The 20,106-nt window shown below is 51.4% G+C and overlaps 1 protein-coding gene across 1 annotated transcript in view; it reads right to left on the reverse strand.

The window, feature by feature from the left end:
* TDRD3 (tudor domain containing 3) overlaps positions 1–20,106 on the reverse strand; it is a 319,274-nt gene that overhangs the window by 38,046 nt on the left and 261,122 nt on the right. Inside the window, exon 16 of the mRNA XM_076053389.1 lies at positions 17,614–17,726. Coding sequence (XP_075909504.1) covers positions 17,614–17,726 — 113 coding nt within the window. The remainder of the gene's footprint in view (positions 1–17,613; positions 17,727–20,106) is intronic.

Genomic DNA, 20,106 nt, shown 5'->3' on the forward strand with positions numbered 1-20,106 from the left:
CAAAAAAATTATAAATTGATTTGCATTTTAATGAGGGAAATAAGTATTTGACCCCTCTGCAAAACATGACTTAGTACTTGGTGGCAAACTCCTTGTTGGCAATCAGGGAGGTCAGACGTTTCTTGTAGTTGGCCACCAGGTTTGCACACATCTCAGGAGGGATTTTGTCCCACTCCTCTTTGCAGATCTTCTCCAAGTCATTAAGGTTTCGAGGCTGACGTTTGGCAACTCGAACCATCAGCTCCCTCCACAGATTTTCTATGGGATTAAGGTCTGGAAACTGGCTAGGCCACTCCAGGACCTTAATGTGCTTCTTCTTGAGCCACTCCTTTGTTGCCTTGGCCGTGTGTTTTGGGTCATTGTCATGCTGTAATACCCATCCACGACCCATTTTCAATGCCCTGGCTGAGGGAAGGAGGTTCTCACCCAAGATTTGACGGTACATGGTCCCGTCCATCGTCCCTTTGATGCGGTGAAGTTGTCCTGTCCCCTTAGCAGAGAAACACCCCAAAGCATAATGTTTCCACCTCCATGTGTGACGGTGGGGATGGTGTTCTTGGGGTCATAGGCAGCATTCCTCCTCCTCCAAACACGGCGAGTTGAGTTGATGCCAAAGAGCTCCATTTTGGTCTCATCCGGCCACAACACTTTCACCCAGTTGTCCTCTGAATCATTCAGATGTTCATTGGCAAACTTAAAACGGGCATGTATATTTGCTGTCTTGAGCAGGGGGACCTTGCGGGCGCTGCAGGATTTCAGTCCTTCAGGGCGTAGTGTGTTAGCAATTGTTTTCTTGGTGACTATGGTCCCAGCTGCCTTGAGATCATTGACAAGATCCTCTCGTGTAGTTATGGGCTGATTCCTCACCGTTCTCATGATAATTGCAACTCCACGAGGTGAGATCTTGCATGGAGCCCCAGGCCGAGGGAGATTGACAGTTCTTTTGTGTTTCTTCCATTTGCGAATAATCACACCAACTGTTGTCACCTTCTCACCAAGCTGCTTGGCAATGGTCTTGTAGCCCATTCCAGCCTTGTGTGGGTCTACAATCTTGTCCCTGACATCCTTGGAGAGCTCTTTGGTCTTGGCCATGGCGGAGAGTTTGGAATTTGATTGATTGATTGCATTTGTGGACAGGTGTCTTTTATACAGGTAACGAGCTGAGATTAGGAGCACTCCCTTTAAGAGTGTGCTCCTAATCTCAGCTCATTACCTGTATAAAAGACACCTGGGAGCTAGAAATCTTTCTGATTGAGAGGGGGTAAAATACTTATTTCCCTCGTTAAAATGCAAATCAATTTATAACATTTTTGACATGCGTTTTTCTGGATTTTGTTGTTGTTATTCTGTCTCTCACTGTTCAAATAAGCCTGCCATTAAAATTATAGACTGATCATTTCTTTGTCAGTGGGCAAACATACAAAATCAGCAGGGGATCAAAAACTTTTTTCCCTCACTGCAAAAGACACCTGGGAGCCAGAAATCATTCCGATTGAGAGGGGGTCAAATACTTATTTCCCTCATTAAAATGCAAATCAATTTATAACATTTTTGACATGCGTTTTTCTGGCTTTTGTTGTTTTTATTCTGTCTCTCACTGTTCAAATAAACCTACCATTAAAATTATAGACTGATCATTTCTTCGTCAGTGGGCAAACGTACAAAATCTGCAGGGGATCAAATACTTTTTTCCCCTCACTGTAGTAGTGTAGTGTCTAGTGTTGTATGTCTAATCAGAAGCTCGGGGGAAGGTCAACAAACTAAACACACAAAAAGCAGTTCTAAAAAAAAAATAGTTTTCAATTTAGAAAAGGTTGACAACCTATGAAGGCCGACACGGCAGGTGAGGATGTGGTGTGACCACGAATCGCGCCTGGCTGCCTTTGTCTCCCCCAGCGCTGACATTTACGCAAAACTCCAGCTGCCCCTTAAAGGCTGAGTTGACGTTGTAGCTGGGAACGCCAAGACATTGACGTTCGTCTTGGCTACGTTAGCCGCTGACGACTTACGGCTCAGCCAGACATCCGCGCCTCCGATGAGCACGGTTGGCTACGTACGGTGCGAAAGAAGTTGACCGTGCATATGTAATGACAGTAGAGCCTACATGTGCCGTGAGTGGACTAGTGGCCACGGGAGGTAATGACAGGGGAGTCAGCTGTGAGTGCGAAGGGACTGGTGGCCACGGGAGGTAATGACAGGGGAGTCAGTTGTGAGTGCGAAGGGACTGGTGGCCACGGGAGGTAATGACAGGGGAGTCAGTTGTGAGTGCGAAGGGACTGGTGGCCACTGGAGGTAATGACAGGGGAGTTAGTTGTGAGTGTGAAGAGACTGTTGGCCACGGGAGGTAATCACAGGGGAGTCAGTTGTGAGTGTGAAGAGACTGGTGGCCACGTGAGGTAATGACAGGGGAGTCAGTTGTGAATGCGAAGGGACTGGTGGCCACGGGAGGTAATGACAGGGGAGTCAGCTGTGAGTGTGAAGGGACTGGTGGCCACGTGAGGTAATGACAGGGGAGTCAGCTGTGAGTGTGAAGGGACTGGTGGCCACGGGAGGTAATGACAGGGGAGTCAGCTGTGAGTGTGAAGGGACTGGTGGCCACGGGAGGTAATGCCAGGGGAGTCAGCTGTGAGTGCGAAGGGACTGGTGGCCACTGGTGGCCACAGGAGGTAATGACAGGGGAGTCAGCTGTGAGTGCGAAGGGACTGGTGGCCACGGGAGGTACTGACAGGGGAGTCACCTGTGAGTGCGAAGGGACTGGTGGCTATGGGAATGACCGAGAAGGGAGCGTGGTCAGGTGACGCAAGAGGATGGTAGAGTCTCCCAGAGGAGTGAGCGGTCTAGAACCAGCGAGAAGGGTCTGGAAGGGGGGCGTGGCTTCTGTCGGTATATAAAAGGGAGATGCGCGGGAGACTCGGGGCTGTTGCAGTGGGGGTCTCCCTCCGCCTGATGTCAAGTGAACGTGTCTTCAGTAAAGTGCCACCTCAAGAGAACTGTGCCGAGTCATCACTACGCGTTACACGCATCGGTGTTTGCCACGGCAGGGAATCGAACTCAGGTGGCTGGGTTTGTGGCGCAGCATGCTAACCACCACTACGCACAAACACAAAGATCCCCCGTGTAGCCTTAACAGACTGTTGGGGCAAGTGCTGTTAGCGAGCAGCACCTACGAAGGCCGGCACGGCACACGAGGGGGTGGGTGGCCAGCAACCACGCCCGGCCGCCTTTGTCTCTCCCCAGCGGCGATGTGTACTACACACGCCGCACCAGGTAACTCAATTGAGGCCGAGTCGACCCAGGGCAGGCCCAGGAACGGTTCAGATAATCGTCACCGGTGTTGGCCGTGAGCGGGACTCGAACTCCGGGTCGCCAGGGTTCGTAGCGCAGCGTGGCGCTAGCCGCCACACTACCGCTCCCCACAACGCACGCGCACACAAAGATCCCCCATATAGCCTTAACAGACTGTAGGGGCAAGTGCTGTTAGCGAGCAGTACCTACGAAGGCCGGCACGGCACACGAGGGGGTGGGTGGCCAGCAACCACGCCCGGCCGCCTTTGTCTCTCCCCAGTGGCGATGTTTACACACCGCACCAGGTACTCATTTGAGGCTGAGTCGACCTAGGGGAGGCCCGGGACCGGTTCAGATAATCGTCACTGGTGTTGGCCGTGAGCGGGAATCGAACCCGGGTCGCCAGGTTCACAGCGCAGCGCGCTAACCGCTACACTATCGCTCCCCACACACACACGCACACACGCGCACACACGCGCACACACACGCACACACACGCACGTAAACAATGTGCGCGTTCGAGATAGTTGATTGTCGCTGCTCGGCGTTTCCACGTGGCGACGAGCCACTTCGTTGGGCTGTCGTTGGTGATGGGCAGGTCGCTTCTGAAAAATAATGAAGAGGCCCATTGGGGCCTTACCTGGTGATCGCAACAACAACAAAAAATGAAGCACGTAGTTTCGCGTCCCTATTGGGTCTCTGCGAGCAAAGAGCTTCGTGGCTCATCGGGTTTCTCCAGAGCAAATTCCATACCGTGTCAACCCCAATGCGATCGACCCCCTCCCCGCCCGCCCCGGATTATTTGTACAGGGAAATTGATTTTTCAGGTCCAAATGAAGCGATTCGTGTGTTGTTTAACCCCCCCTCATCATTGCCCGTGTTTATTGTTGTGCATTTGCAGCATTTAGTGTGTGCATCCACGTATCGAGAGAGCAGCAGCAGCATGCAAGGTCACAGACAGTAGCATGATGAGGGGCATCATTGACACCAACTATCAACATCAATACATTAAAAGGCCAGGTTTTGTTTAGTAACATATATTTTGTCTATTTTTTTTGTGTTTCACCCTCGTGATGGGACTTTGTAGGATGAACGTTGAGGTTTATAAGGGACACAGTGTGACCAGTAAGTTCTGAATCGGTCTGTAATAAGGTAGGGCACTGGTAAGGGGTTGACAGGTATGTAGTGGTGAGTGTACTAGTGGTGAGTGTACTAGTGGTGAGTGTAGTGGTGAGTGTAGTGGTGAGTGTAGTGGTGAGTGTAGTAGTGGTGAGTGTACTAGTGGTGATTGTAGTGGTGAGTGTAATAGTGGTGAGTGTACTAGTGGTGAGTGTAATAGTGGTGAGTGTAATAGTGGTGGGTGTAGTAGTGGTGAGTCAAGTAGTGGTGAGTGTAGTGGTGAGTGTAGTGGTGAGTGTACTAGTGGTGAGTGTACTAGTGGTGAGTGTAGTGGTGAGTGTACTAGTGGTGAGTGTACTAGTGGTGAGTGTAGTGGTGAGTGTAGTGGTGAGTGTAATAGTGGTGAGTGTACTAGTGGTGAGTGTAATAGTGGTGAGTGCAATAGTGGTGGGTGTAGTAGTGGTGAGTGAACTAGTGGTGAGTGTAATAGTGGTGGGTGTAGTAGTGGTGAGTCAAGTAGTGGTGAGTGTAGTGGTGAGTGTAGTGGTGAGTGTACTAGTGGTGACTGTACTAGTGGTGAGTGTACTAGTGGTGAGTGTAGTGGTGAGTGTACTAGTGGTGAGTGTACTAGTGGTGAGTGTAGTGGTAAGTGTAGTAGTGGTGAGTGTACTAGTGGTGAGTGTAATGGAGAGTGTACTAGTGGTGATTGTAGTGGTGAGTGTAGTAGTGGTGAGTGTACTAGTAGTGAGTGTACTAGTGGTGAGTGTAGTGCTGAGTGTAATGGTGAGTGTACTAGTAGTGAGTGTACTAGTGGTGAGTGTAGTGGTGAGTGTAATGGTGAGTGTACTAGTGGTGAGTGTACTAGTGGTGAGTGTAGTGGTGAGTCTAATGGTGAGTGTACTAGTGGTGAGTGTACTAGTGGTGAGTGTACTAGTGGTGACTGTCTCTTTGTGTTTCTCCCTCGTGATGAGACTTTCTACGATAAACGTCGAGATTTATAAGGTACACGGGGTGACCAATAAGATCTGAATCGGTCTGTAATAAGGTAGGGCAACTGATAAGAACTTGACAGCTACGAAATACAAATTCCAATAGCTATCAAAGGGGCCCGTGTATTCACCAATGTAAATGCTGGAACAAAACGTGGGACAAGCAGATTAAGTGGCGGATCTGTGGGTAATTACCAAGGTAAACGCTCTCAGGTAAACACAACGCCTGCCAATCCTCATTGATATCCTTCACAAAGGCCTTTTGCTGGTGCTACTGTGTGCCTGGCTAGCGCCACGTTGCGCTACGAACCCGGTGACCCGGGGTTCGATTCCAGCACACGGCCAACACCGGTGACGATTATCTGAACCGGTTCTGAGCCTCCCCTAGGTCGACTCAGCCTCAAATGAGTACCCACCCCGTCACGTGCAGTGCCGGGCTTCATAGGTGCCCGCTAACAACGCTTGCCCCTACAGTCTGTTAAGGCTATATGGGGGATCTTTGTCTTTGCCTGAGTTGCAGATGAAAATCCAAATCACCGAAAGTTGAAACTGCAACAGCGCGTGTGTTTTATGTGATGATGACGACGACGATAATCGCGATGTTTAACTTATTTATCAAGGGAGAGCCACGCTGAGTAATGTGACTCTTGTCAAGAGGATGCCTGCTGCTGTTACTAGGCTGGTGCTGCTGCTACTACGCTGGTGCTGCTGCTGCTACTATGCTGGTGCTACTGCTACTACGCTGGTACTGCTGCTACTAGGCTGGTACTGCTGCTACTAGGCTGGTACTGCTGCTACTACGCTGGTACTGCTGCTACTACGCTGGTGCTGCTGCTGCTACTAGGCTGGTACTGCTGCTACTAGGCTGGTGCTGCTGCTACTAGGCTGGTGCTGCTGCTGCTACTACGCTGCTGGTACTGCTGCTACTACGCTGGTACTGCTGCTACTACGCTGCTAGTGCTGCTGCTACTAGGCTGGTGCTGCTGCTACTAGGCTGGTGCTGCTGCTGCTACTAGGCTGGTGCTGCTGCTGCTACTACGCTGCTGGTACTGCTGCTACTACACTGGTGCTGCTGCTGCTACTACACACTGGTGCTGCTGCTACTAGGCTGGTGCTGCTGCTACTAGGCTGGCTTTTCATTCGTAAGATGTTTTCAGGCAATTAACGATGAGGATGACGATGGCGAGTGGTGTTTATTATTCACGTAGGGAGGAGCCGGAGGAAACCGGGACACACACGGAGAAAACACGCAACACATACAATAAACAGCCACAAAGATCCCCCGTGTAGCCTTAACAGGCTGTAGGGGCAAGTGCTGTTAGCGAGCACCTATGAAGGCCAACACGGTACACGAGGGGGTGGGATTTATTAAGCTCCTCACACAATCCAGCCTGGTTAAACCCAGGATGGATCGGAGGCAGGCCAGCCAAAATGTTTCAAACCGGCCAAGATGTTCCATTAGGGGGGGGAAGGAGGTCCACGTTTCGCGAGCGTAGAGAAGGGAGGGCATGACCGTGGCCGAGAAGACCTGAAGCTTAGTGCGGAGCGACAGGCCAGGTAGCTTCCACACAGCGTTACGCAGCCGATGAAAAAATATTGCCGCTCTACTGATTCGGAGTGAGACATCTGCTGTCAAACCGGAGCCGGTCATGAGCACACTGCCCAGGTATGGGAAACTCTCCAACTCTCTCTACACAACTGCCCCATAACCAGTGTCTGATGGCACAAAATACCCAGGCATACACATTTAAACACACGCTAAAAACGCAAACACACACATGCACACACACTGACCATGCAAACACAAAAACAAAGATCCCCCGTGTAGCCTTAACAGACTGTTGGGGCAAGTGCTGTTAGCTAGCACCACCTCCTATGAAGGCCGGCACGGCACACGAGGGGTGTGGGTGGGCAACACCACGCCCGGCCGCCTTTGTCTCCCCGGTGGCGATGTTTTTACACGCCCCACCAGCTACTCGCTTGAGGCCGAGTCGACCTAGGGGAGGCCCGGGACCGGTTCAGATAACCGCCACCGGCGTTGGCCGTGAGCGGGAATCGAACTCGGGTCACTGGGTTCGTAGCGCAGCAGCGTAGCGCTAACTCACACACGCACACACACACAGGTGTACAACCGTGTTGCAGTGGTCACAACAGCGGATGCACACGCGTCCGCTGTTGTGACCTTTGCTAAGGGTGTCCGTCACGTGCTGCGGGCGCTAGCGGCCGTCTTCACCCTGACCCACCACCACCACCAGACCGCTATCATCATCATCATCACCACACCGCTATCATCATCATCATCACACCGCTATCATCATCACCACACCGCTATCATCATCATCACACCGCTATCATCATCATCATCACACCGCTATCATCATCATCACCACACCGCTATCATCATCATCATCATCACCACACCGCTATCATCATCATCATCACCACACCGCTATCATCATCATCATCACCACACCGCTATCATCATCATCATCACCACACCGCTATCATCATCATCATCACCACACCGAAACAGGAAGACTTCTTCACAAGTCGGGCCAATCGTCTGATGAGGCTGGCTGTTGTTGTTGTGGTGGTTGTTGTTGTTGCGGTTGTTGTTGCAGTTTTTGTTGTGGTTGTTGTTGTTGTGGTTGTTGTGGTTGTTGTGGTGGTTGTTGTGGTGGTTGTTGTTGTTGTGGTTGTTGTTGTGGTGGTTGTTGTTGTTGTTGTGGTGGTTGTTGTTGTTCTTGTGGTGGTGGTGGTTGATGTTGTGGTGGTTGTTGTTGTTGTGGTGGTTGTTGTTGTTCTTGTGGTGGTGGTGGTTGTTGTTATGGTGGTTGTTATGGCGGTGGTTGTTGGCGGGGGATTTACTCTCCGACACCGGCGGTGCTGAACTAGCAGCCAACCGGCGCATTTCGTTGACGTGACAAACCATTCTCCCCGGTGCTATCGGTCAAGTCACGTAGGCAGAAACATAATGGGCCACGACGCTTCGATCGCAGCACCAGCTTGTGCTGCCATCTATGAATCTATTAAATTTTCTATCGATGTGACTTTACCGAAAGAACCGGAGACTACGGATTCCTGCGGGTCACGGAAAGCTCCAAAATCAAGAATGTGACAGACCGTCACGCACACCCACTGTCCACTGTCAGGTGGTGGCGGGTTTAACGACTCAACTTTAACATTACGAGCGCCCACGTCTAACCCATTCAATCAGTCAACGTCACCTCCCTTCACCTCGCACGCCATCCCTGTCACCCCCCACCCACCCACCCCAGTATGTTACCGTCTCATTAACAACGTGATTGTTAAGCGTTATATTGCCTAACACTACCCCGCGGAGTTCCCGTGCCTGAGTTATAATTGACCGGAGAAAATATTTCCGGCACTCCCCCCCCACCCACCCCCCATGCCAATAAATCCCAGCCCAGAGTGATCACGTTTAACTTCTTTTGCACCGCACGTGGCCAACTGTGCCAATTGGAGGTGCGGGGGAAGTCTATGGGTCTCCGTGTGAGTCTATGGGTCTCTGTGTGAGTCTATGGGTCTCTGTGTGAGTCTGTGGGTCTCTGTGTGAGTCTATGGGTCTCTGTGTGAGTCTGTGGGTCTCTGTGCGAGTCTGTGGGTCTCTGTGTGAGTCTGTGGGTCTCTGTGTGAGTCTGTGCGTCTCTGTGTGAGTCTGTGGGTTTCTGTGTGAGTATGTGGGTCTCTGTGTGAGTCTGTGGGTCTCTGTGCGAGTCTGTGGGTCTCTGTGCGAGTCTGTGGGTCTCTGTGCGAGTCTGTGGGTCTCTGTGCGAGTCTATGGGTCTCCGTGTGAGTCTATGGGTCTCTGTGCGAGTCTATGGGTCTCTGTGTGAGTCTGTGGGTCTCTGTGTGAGTCTATGGGTCTCTGTGTGAGTCTATGGGTCTCTGTGCGAGTCTATGGGTCTCTGTGCGAGTCTATGGGTCTCTGTGAGTCTATGGGTCTCTGTGTGAGTCTATTGGTCTCTGTGTGAGTCTATGGGTCTCTGTGTGAGTCTATAGGTCTATGTGTGAGTCTATGGATCTCTGTGTGAGTCTATGGGTCTCTGTGTGAGTCTATGGGTTTCTGTGTGAGTCTATGGGTCTCTGTGTGAGTCTATGGGTCTCTGTGTGAGTCTGTGGGTCTCTGTGTGAGTCTATGGGTCTCTGTGTGAGTCTGTGGGTCTCTGTGCGAGTCTGTGGGTCTCTGTGCGAGTCTATGGGTCTACGTGTGAGTCTATGGGTCTCTGTGTGAGTCTATGGGTCTCTGTGCGAGTTTGTGGGTCTCTGTGTGAGTCTGTGGGTCTCTGTGTGAGTCTATGGGTCTCTGTGTGAGTCTATGGGTCTCTGTGTGAGTATGTGGGTCTCTGTGTGTCTATGGGTCTCTGTGTGAGTCTATGGGTCTCTGTGTGAGTCTATAGGTCTATGTGTGAGTCTATGGATCTCTGTGTGAGTCTATGGGTCTCTGTGTGAGTCTATGGGTCTCTGTGTGAGTCTATGGGTCTCTGTGTGAGTCTATGGGTCTCTGTGCGAGTCTATGGGTCTCTGTGCGAGTCTATGGGTCTCTGTGTGAGTCTGTGGGTCTCTGTGTGAGTCTATGGGTCTCTGTGTGAGTCTGTGGGTCTCTGTGTGAGTCTATCTATGTATGTTGAACAACTGTCGCACCGTACGTAGCCAGCCGCGCTAATCGCAGGTGCGTGAGGAAGAACAACAACGCTAACAACACAAAAAGGAAGTTCTAATGAAACGTGTCAGCCGTGACGACGATTTAACGTCGCGGAGCTCCGGTGGCGTCCCCAGTGTCGGGAGGGAAGAGCGTTCCAGACGGCCGCAGAAGCAGCGCACCTGAAAGCGCCGCGCATGACGACGGACGCTGCGGCGACCGCAGTCTTGGTTGGATGGCCGAGTCAAAAGCCGCTGCGAGGGGGGTTAGGTGGTGGGGGGTTAGGTGGTGGGGGGGGGTTAGGTGGTGGGGGGTTAGGTGGTGGGGGGTTAGGTGGTGGGGGGTTAGGTGGTGGGGGGTTAGGTGGTGGGCTTAGGTGGTGGGGTTAGGTAGTGGGGCTAATGGCCTGGCACCAACTGTGATTAATTATAGGACGTACTCAGCCACGGCGATTTTATCGTTCCAGCCCGATCACCAAACTTGATTTGAAGCTTTCGTGAGGCGAGGTGGCTGACGGTGGGATGAACGATACCGGCGGTACGAGCGACACAGATGTGTGAGTCTGTAGGTGTCTGTGTGAGTCTGTGGGTCTCAGCGTGAGTCTATGTGTCTCTGTGTGAGTCTGTAGGTGTCTGTGTGAGTCTGTGGGTCTCAGCGTGAGTCTATGTGTCTCTGTGTGAGTCTGTAGGTGTCTGTGTGAGTCTGTGGGTCTCAGCGTGAGTCTATGTGTCTCTGTGTGAGTCTGTAGGTGTCTGTGTGAGTCTGTGGGTCACAGCGTGAGCTGTGTCTCTATGTGTCTCTACGTGTCTCTATGTGTCTCTATGTGTCTCTATGTGTCTCTATGTGAGTCTATGTGTCTCTATGGGTCTCTATGTGTCTCTATGTGTCTCTATGTGTCTCTATGTGTCTCTATGTGAGTCTATGTGTCTCTATGGGTCTCTGTGTCTCTATGTGTCTCTACGTGTCTCTACGTGTCTCTATGTGTCTCTATGGGTCTCTATGTGTCTCTGTGTCTCTGTGTGTCTCTATGTGTCTCTATGGGTCTCTATGTGTCTCTATGTGAGTCTATGTGTCTCTATGGGTCTCTATGTGTCTCTATGGGTCTCTATGTGTCTCTATGTGTCTCTATGTGTTTCTATGGGTCTCTATGTGTCTCTATGGGTCTCTATGTGTCTCTATGTGTCTCTATGTGTCTCTATGGGTCTCTATGTGTCTCTATGTGTCTCTATGTGAGTCTATGTGTCTCTATGTGTCTCTATGTGTCTCTACGTGTCTCTACGTGTCTATGTGTCCCTATGGGTCTCTATGTGTCTCTATGTATCTCTATGTGTCTCTGTGTGTCTCGCTGGTCGCGTCAAGGAGCGTGAATCATTGACTGTACAACCACCCCCCCCCCCCCCCCCCCATCATATTCATATCATCCCTTGTCACTTAATATGGCTCACTGCAGCTTTAAGAAGTAAAAGTAACAAAGACACGTGGTTTTATTTTAAGAAGTAAAAGTAACAAAGACACGTGGTTTTATTTTAAGAAGTAAAAGTAACAAAGACACGTGGTTTCATTGGCACGCAACGGTTGCCTCTCTCGAGCGCGGAAGGTGGAAGGAATGCGCATCGTTAGGTCGCCGTGGACGAGGAAACGGACTGCAGCGACCTCGGATGTAGTTCTGCCATGTCAACTTCGGTTCTCAAGAACGTCGCAGCAGGGAGGGAGGAGGAAAAACCGGGCCAAGATGTCGGGGATGATGAGAGGGTGGTGGTGGTGGTGATGATGAGAGGATGTTGATTATGATGATGAAAGGGTGGTGGTGATGAGAGGGTGGTGGTGATAAGAGGTGTGGTGGTGGTGGTGATGAGAGGGTGGTGTAAGAGGGTGGTGATGATAATGAGAGGGTGTTGATTATGATGATGAGAGGGTGGTGGTGGTGGTGAGAGGGTGGTGGTGATAAGAGGGTGGTGATGATAATGAGAGGGTGTTGATTATGATGATTAGAGGGTGGTGATTATGATGATGAGAGGGTGGTGGTGGTGATGAGAGGGTGGTGGTGATGAGAGGGTGGTGTAAGAGGGTGGTGATGATAATGAGAGGGTGTTGATTATGAGAGGGTGGTGGTGGTGATGAGAGGGTGGTGATAAGAGGGTGGTGATGATAATGAGAGGGTGTTGATTATGATGATGAGAGGGTGGTGATTATGATGATGAGAGGGTGGTGGTGGTGATGAGAGGGTGGTGATAAGAGGGTGGTGATGATAATGAGAGGGTGTTGATTATGATGATGAGAGGGTGGTGGTGAGAGGGTGGCGATGATAATGAGAGGGTGTTGATTATGATGATGAGAGGGTGGTGGTGGTGGTGATGAGAGGGTGGTGATGAGAGGGTGGTGTAAGAGGGTGGCGATGATAATGAGAGGGTGTTGATTATGATGATGAGAGGGTGGTGATGGTGATGAGAGGGTGGTGGTGGTGATGAGAGGGTGGTGATGATAATGAGAGGGTGTTGATTATGATGATGAGAGGGGGGTGGTGATGATGAGAGGGTGGTGGTGGTGGTGATGAGAGGGTGGTGATGGTGGTGATGAGAGGGTGTTGATTATGATGATGAGAGGGTGGTGACTATGATGATGAGAGGGTGGTGATGATAATGAGAGGGTGTTGATTATGATGATGAGAGGGTGGTGACTATGATGATGAGAGGGTGGTGGTGGTGGTGATGAGAGGGTGGTGATGATAATGAGAGGGTGTTGATTATGATGATTAGAGGGTGGTGATTATGATGATGAGAGGGTGGTGGTGGTGGTGGTGGTAGTGGTGGTGGTGATGATGATGAGGGGAGCAGGTAAGAGAGGAAAGAGAGAAGGAGCGAGCTGCACGGAGGCGGAGCGGCGTCTGTTTTCAGAGTGGGCAGTGGCGGCGGGGAGAGGGGAGGGACTCAGAGTTGGGGGGTAGCCACACACACAGGAGTCACGTGGTTTACTGGGGGCTTGAGAGAGGGGAGGGGGGTTCAGAGTTGTGGGTAGCCCCACACACAGGAGTCACGTGGTTTACTGGGGGCTTGAGGGGAGGGGGGGTTCAGAGTTGTGGGGTAGCCCCACACACAGGAGTCACGTGGTTTACTGGGGGCTTGAGAGAGAGGAGGGGGGTTCAGAGTTGTGGGTAGCCACACACACAGGAGTCACGTGGTTTACTGGGGGCTTGAGAGAGGGGAGGGGGGTTCAGAGTTGTGGGTAGCCCCACACACAGGAGTCACGTGGTTTACTGGGGGCTTGAGAGAGAGGAGGGGGGTTCAGAGTTGTGGGGTAGCCCCACACACAGGAGTCACGTGGTTTACTGGGGGCTTCAGAGAGGAGGGGGGTTCAGAGTTGTAGGTAGCCCCACACACAGGAGTCACGTGGTTTACTGGGGGCTTGAGGGGAGGGGAGGGGGGGTTCAGAGTTGTGGGTAGCCCCACACACAGGAGTCACGTGGTTTAGTGGGGGCTTGAGGGGAGGGGAGGGGGGGTTCAGAGTTGTGGGTAGCCCCACACACAGGAGTCACGTGGTTTACTGGAAGCTTGAGAGAGGGGAGGGGGGTTCAGAGTTGTGGGTAGCCACACACAGGAGTCACGTGGTTTACTGGGGGCTTCAGAGAGGGGAGGGGGGTTCCGAGTTGTGGGTAGCCACACACACAGGAGTCACGTGGTTTACTGGGGGCTTGAGGGGAGGGGGGGTTCAGAGTTGTGGGTAGCCCCACACACAGGAGTCACGTGGTTTACTGGGGGCTTCAGAGAGGGGAGGGGGGTTCAGAGTTGTGGGTAGCCCCACACATAGGAGTCACGTGGTTTAATGGGGGCTTGAGAGAGGGGAGGGGGGTTCAGAGTTGGGGGGTAGCCCCACACACAGGAGTCACGTGGTTTACTGGGGGCTTGAGAGAGGGGAGGGGGGTTCAGAGTTGGGGGTAGCCCCACACACAGGAGTCACGTGGTTTACTGGGGGTTTGAGAGAGGGGAGGGGGGTTCAGAGTTGGGGGTAGTCACACACACAGGAGTCACGTGGTTTACTGGGGGCTTGAGAGAGGGGAGGGGGGTTCAGAGTTGTGGGTAGCCACACACACAGGAGTCACGTGGTTTACTGGGGGCTTGAGAGAGGGGAGGGGGGTTCAGAGTTGTCGGTAGCCACACACACAGGAGTCACGTGGTTTACTGGGGGCTTGAGAGAGGGGAGGGGGGTTCAGAGTTGGGGGGTAGCCACACACAGGAGTCACGTGGTTTACTGGGGGCTTGAGAGAGGAGAGGGGGGTTCAGAGTTGGGGGGTAGCCACACACACAGGAGTCACGTGGTATACTGGGGGCTTGAGGGGAGGGGAGAGGGAGTTCAGAGTTGGGGGTAGCCCCACACACAGGAGTCACGTGGTATACTGGGGGCTTGAGGGGAGGGGAGAGGGAGTTCAGAGTTGTGGGTAGCCCCACACACAGGAGTCACGTGGTTTACTGGGGGCTTGAGGGGAGGGGGGTTCAGAGTTGGGGGGTAGCCCCACACACAGGAGTCACGTGGTTTACTGGGGGCTTGAGGGGAGGGGGGTTCAGAGTTGTGGGTAGCCCCACACACAGGAGTCACGTGGTTTACTGGGGGCTTGAGAGAGGGGAGGGGGGTCCAGAGTTGTGGGTATCCACACACACAGGAGTCACGTGGTTTACTGGGGGCTTGAGCTGGCTTTGGAACCGTAGACTACGAGAGGCGATGATCGGATGCTCTGCGCCCACATACCGCCAACCCATCATCACACCGGTCCCGCGCCTCCCCTAGGTCGACTCAGCCTCAAATGAGTACCTGGTGCGATGTGTAAACATTGCCACGTGGGAGACAAAGGCGGCCGGGCGCGGCACCGGCCTGCGTGGGTGATACTCGCAAACAGAACTTGCCCACCAAAGATATGCTGAGGCTGTACGGGGCACCTTTGTCCTTCTCATTCTGGCGTCATCTCAGTCAGTCAACCCATGGCACCGGGGTCTGCTCCGTCACCTCGCTGCCAGCGAGCCCTTCGACACTTCACGTGCAACAAGCACAAGCTCCCGGGCGCCGAGATGTTAACTACCTCGCCTGGTACACAGGAGGTCGTGGGTTCGATCCCGACCCTGACGATGCCTGCTGCTGTATATTTGGAGTTTGTGTGTTTCTCTCTCTCTCTCATCATCATCACGGTGGCTAGGAGATGTTAACTACCTCGCTTGGTATACAGGAGGTCGTGGGTTCGATCCCGACCCTGACGATGCCTGCTGCTGTATATTTGGAGTTTGCGTGTCTCTCTCTCTCTCATCATCATCACGGTGGCTAGGAGATGTTAGCTACCTCGCCTGGTACACAGGAGGTCGTGGGTTCGATCCCGACCCTGACGATGCCTGCTGCTGTATATTTGGAGTTTGTGTGTTTCTCTCTCTCTCTCTCATCATCATCACGGTGGCTATGAGATGTTAACTACCTCGCCTGGTATACAGGAGGTCGTGGGTTCCATCCCGACCCTGACGATGCCTGCTGCTGTATATTTGGAGTTTGCGTGTCTCTCTCTCTCTCTCTCATCATCATCACAGTGGCTATGAGATGTTAACTACATCGCCTGGTGTGCAGGAGGTCGTGGGTTCGATCCCGACCCTGACAATGCCTGCTTTATAATTTGCAGTTTGCGTGTCTCTCTCTCTCATCATCATCACGGTGGCTAGGAGATGTTAACTACATCGCCTGGTGTGCAGGAGATCGTGGGTTCGATCCCGACCCTGACGATGCCTGCTGCTGTATATTTGGAGTTTGCGTGTCTCTCTCTCTTTCTCTCCCCCCCACCCCCACCGTGGTCGCGTTGATTTCTCTCCAGGCCCCCTGCCGTTTCGCCCTCCCACATTCGGAATCAACATCACGGCGCTCAAGACTATTTGGCTCCTGTACATTTGGCGACGATGATGACGACGACGACGATGACGACGAGCCGCTTTGCCGAGCTACCAATCGTTGGTGGTCAGAGTCGCACCTGGAAAATGGCTACAGAGCTCGGCGGAACTCACCTGGTAAAAATAAAAAAAGATAAAATTTTGATTTAAAGCTTTCGTGACTGCAGTAATTCATATTCTTAGTTTTTTTTCGGTAAAGTCACGTTGAAGAGAAACAACAAAATAATAAAATATATATAAAACAATAAAAAAACTAAGATTATATATAAAAAAAAAGATAGTTCAGTTTATAGCTTTTGAAGTTTTTTGCACGGCGTGCATCATCACCGCGCCGTTTTAGTTGCCGCGTTCGCGACCGCGTCGGCGAGCGTAGTACAGCAGAACGGCGAATTTGAACGGCGAACTGACCATCTGCCGACCACCGCCAAGCTCGCGGTCCACCCTAAAACCGCATCCCGACCGCACTAACCGTGGCGGCAGCGGACGCGGACACCCTGACGATGCACGAATGGAGAATCTAAAAGCTCTCCGGTGGTGGTGGTGTGTCGACCGCGGTCATCCGCAACGGCACCGCAGTACGACGCGTGAAGACGCGACACCCCCCCACACCCCCCACACCCCCCCCCACAGATCCACGAACACGAAGAAGGAGACATCGCGGTGGTGATGATGACGATGATGACGACGACGCACCGCTCCGATGTGACATCGTAGTCGTGTCGTCTACATCAGCAGCCGTACGACAAGAATAAGACTCCGCAGAGATCCACAGACTCACACAGAGACCCATAGACTCACGCAGAGACCCAGAGACTCACGCAGAGACCCAGAGACTCACACAGAGACCCATAGACTCACGCAGAGACCCAGAGACTCACACAGAGACCCATAGACTCACACAGAGACCCAGAGACTCACGCAGAGACCCACAGACTCACGCAGAGACACACAGACTCACGCAGAGACCCATAGACTCACACAGAGACCCATAGACTCACACAGAGACCCACAGACTCACACAGAGACCCATAGACTCACACAGAGCCCCATAGACTCACACAGAGACACATAGACTCACACAGAGACACACAGACTCACGCAGAGACCCACAGACTCGCACAGAGACACGTAGACTCACACAGAGACCCAGAGACTCACACAGAGACACACAGACTCACACAGAGACCCATAGACTCACACAGAGACCCATAGACTCACACAGAGACACATAGACTCACACAGAGAGCCATAGACTCACACAGAGACCCATAGACGCTCACAGAGACCCATAGACTCAAATAGAGACCCATAGACTCACACAGAGACACATAGACTCACACAGAGAGCCATAGACTCACACAGAGACCCACAGACTCACACAGAGACCCACAGACTCACACAGAGACCCTTAGACTCACACAGAGACCCACAGACTCACACAGAGACCCATAGACTCACACAGAGACTCAGTTTGCTGCCCTTCCCCCGCACCTCCAATTAGCACGGTCGCCTGCGTACGCTTCGTGGCAAGTTCACCGTACTTGCGCGCCACGCAAGCGGTCGGGCCCCGCTCGATCTGCCCTACTTGGAGCGAGCCGGAGGATTGTCAACCCGGCCCCCCTCCCCCCCGGCCGGCGGCACCAACCTTGTTGTCCTCCCAGTAGAGTGCCAGGCACGGGTCGCCCGTCCGCAGCGAGCCGCCACCCCTGCCGTGGAGTCCTTCCGCCGGCTCGCTCGGCATGCCGGGAGCTGCCTCGCCTGCTCACCAGGTGAGGGGGTGGGGGGGGGGGGGTGGTGAGGAACACGCGGTGAGGCGAGGTGGCTGACGCCGGGACGAACGATACCGGCGGTGCGAGCGCCACGGATGAATCGCGGGAGCTCGCTGGTCGCGTCAAGGGAGCGTAAATCATCGTCTTTGTAAACCATCATCGCGTGAACTCTGGTCATCTTCATGAATCATCGTCTTTGTAAACCATCAGCACGTGCACTCTGGTCGTCTTCATGAATCGTCGTCTTTATAAACCATCAGCACGTGAACTCTGGTCATCTTCATGAATCATCGTCTTTATAAACCATCAGCACGTGAACTCTGGTCAACTTCATGAATCGTCGTCTTTATAAACCATCAGCACGTGAACTCTGGTCAACTTCACGAATCATCGTCTTTATAAACCATCATCGCGTGAACTCTGGTCATCTTCATGAATCATCGTCTTTGTAAACCATCATCGCGTGAACTCTGGTCATCTTCATGAATCAACGTCTTTGTAAACCATCATCGCGTGAACTCTGGTCATCTTCATGAATCATCGTCTTTATAAACCATCAGCACGTGAACTCTGGTCATCTTCATGAATCATCGTCTTTATAAACCATCAGCACGTGAACTATGGTCGTCTTCATGAATCAACGTCTTTATAAACCATCACCACGTGAACTCTGATCATCTTCATGAATCAACGTCTTTGTAAACCATCATCGCGTGAACTCTGATCATCTTCATGAATCATCGTCTTTATAAACCATCAGCACGTGAACTCTGATCATCTTCATGAATCAACGTCTTTATAAACCATCATCGCGTGAACTCTGGTCATCTTCATGAATCATCGTCTTTGTAAACCATCATCACGTGAACTCTGGTCATCTTCATGAATCATCGTCTTTATAAACCATTATCGCGTGAACTCTGGTCATCTTCATGAATCATCGTCTTTATAAACCATCAGCACGTGAACTCTGGTCATCTTCATGAATCATCGTCTTTATAAACCATCAGCACGTGAACTCTGGTCGTCTTCATGAATCAACGTCTTTATAAACCATCAGCACGTGAACTCTGGTCAACTTCATGAATCATCGTCTTTATAAACCATCACCACGTGAACTCTGGACATCTTCATGAATCATCGTCTTTATAAACCATCACCGTGTGAACTCTGGTCATCTTCATGAATCATCGTCTTTATAAACCATCAGCACGTGAACTCTGGTCATCTTCATGAATCATCGTCTTTATAAACCATCAGCACGTGAACTCTGGTCATCTTCATGAATCATCGTCTTTATAAACCATCAGCACGTGAACTCTGGTCGTCTTCATGAATCATCGTCTTTGTAAACCATCATCACGTGAACTCTGGTCAACTTCATGAATCATCGTCTTTGTAAACCATCATCACGTGCACTCTGGTCATCTTCATGAATCGCCGTCTTTATAAACCATCATCGCGTGAACTCTGGTCAACTTCATGAATCATCGTCTTTATAAACCATCAGCACGTGAACTCTGGTCAACTTCATGAATCATCGTCTTTATAAACCATCATCGCGTGAACTCTGGACATCTTCATGAATCAACGTCTTTATAAACCATCAGCACGTGAACTCTGGTCATCTTCATGAATCATCGTCTTTATAAACCATCACCGTGTGAACTCTGGTCAACTTCATGAATCATCGTCTTTATAAACCATCACCACGTGAACTCTGGTCATCTTCATGAATCATCGTCTTTATAAACCATCAGCACGTGAACTCTGGTCATCTTCATGAATCAACGTCTTTATAAACCATCAGCACGTGAACTCTGGTCATCTTCATGAATCAACGTCTTTGTAAACCATCACCGTGTGAACTCTGGTCAACTTCATGAATCATCGTCTTTATAAACCATCAGCACGTGAACTATGGTCGTCTTCATGAATCAACGTCTTTATAAACCATCAGCACGTGAACTCTGGTCATCTTCATGAATCAACGTCTTTATAAACCATCATCGCGTGAACTCTGATCATCTTCATGAATCAACGTCTTTATAAACCATCATCGCGTGAACTCTGGTCATCTTCATGAATCATCGTCTTTATAAACCATCACCACGTGAACTCTGGTCATCTTCATGAATCATCGTCTTTATAAACCATCAGCACGTGAACTCTGGTCATCTTCATGAATCATCGTCTTTATAAGCCATCAGCACGTGAACTATGGTCGTCTTCATGAATCAACGTCTTTATAAACCATCAGCACGTGAACTCTGGTCATCTTCATGAATCATCGTCTTTATAAACCATCAGCACGTGAACTCTGGTCATCTTCATGAATCAACGTCTTTATAAACCATCATCGCGTGAAC

This window comes from Petromyzon marinus, chromosome 61 (assembly GCF_048934315.1).
Source record: "Petromyzon marinus isolate PM22_M1 ecotype Great Lakes invasive population chromosome 61, UKy_Petmar_22M1.pri1.0, whole genome shotgun sequence".
Taxonomy (NCBI): Eukaryota; Metazoa; Chordata; class Hyperoartia; order Petromyzontiformes; family Petromyzontidae; genus Petromyzon; species Petromyzon marinus.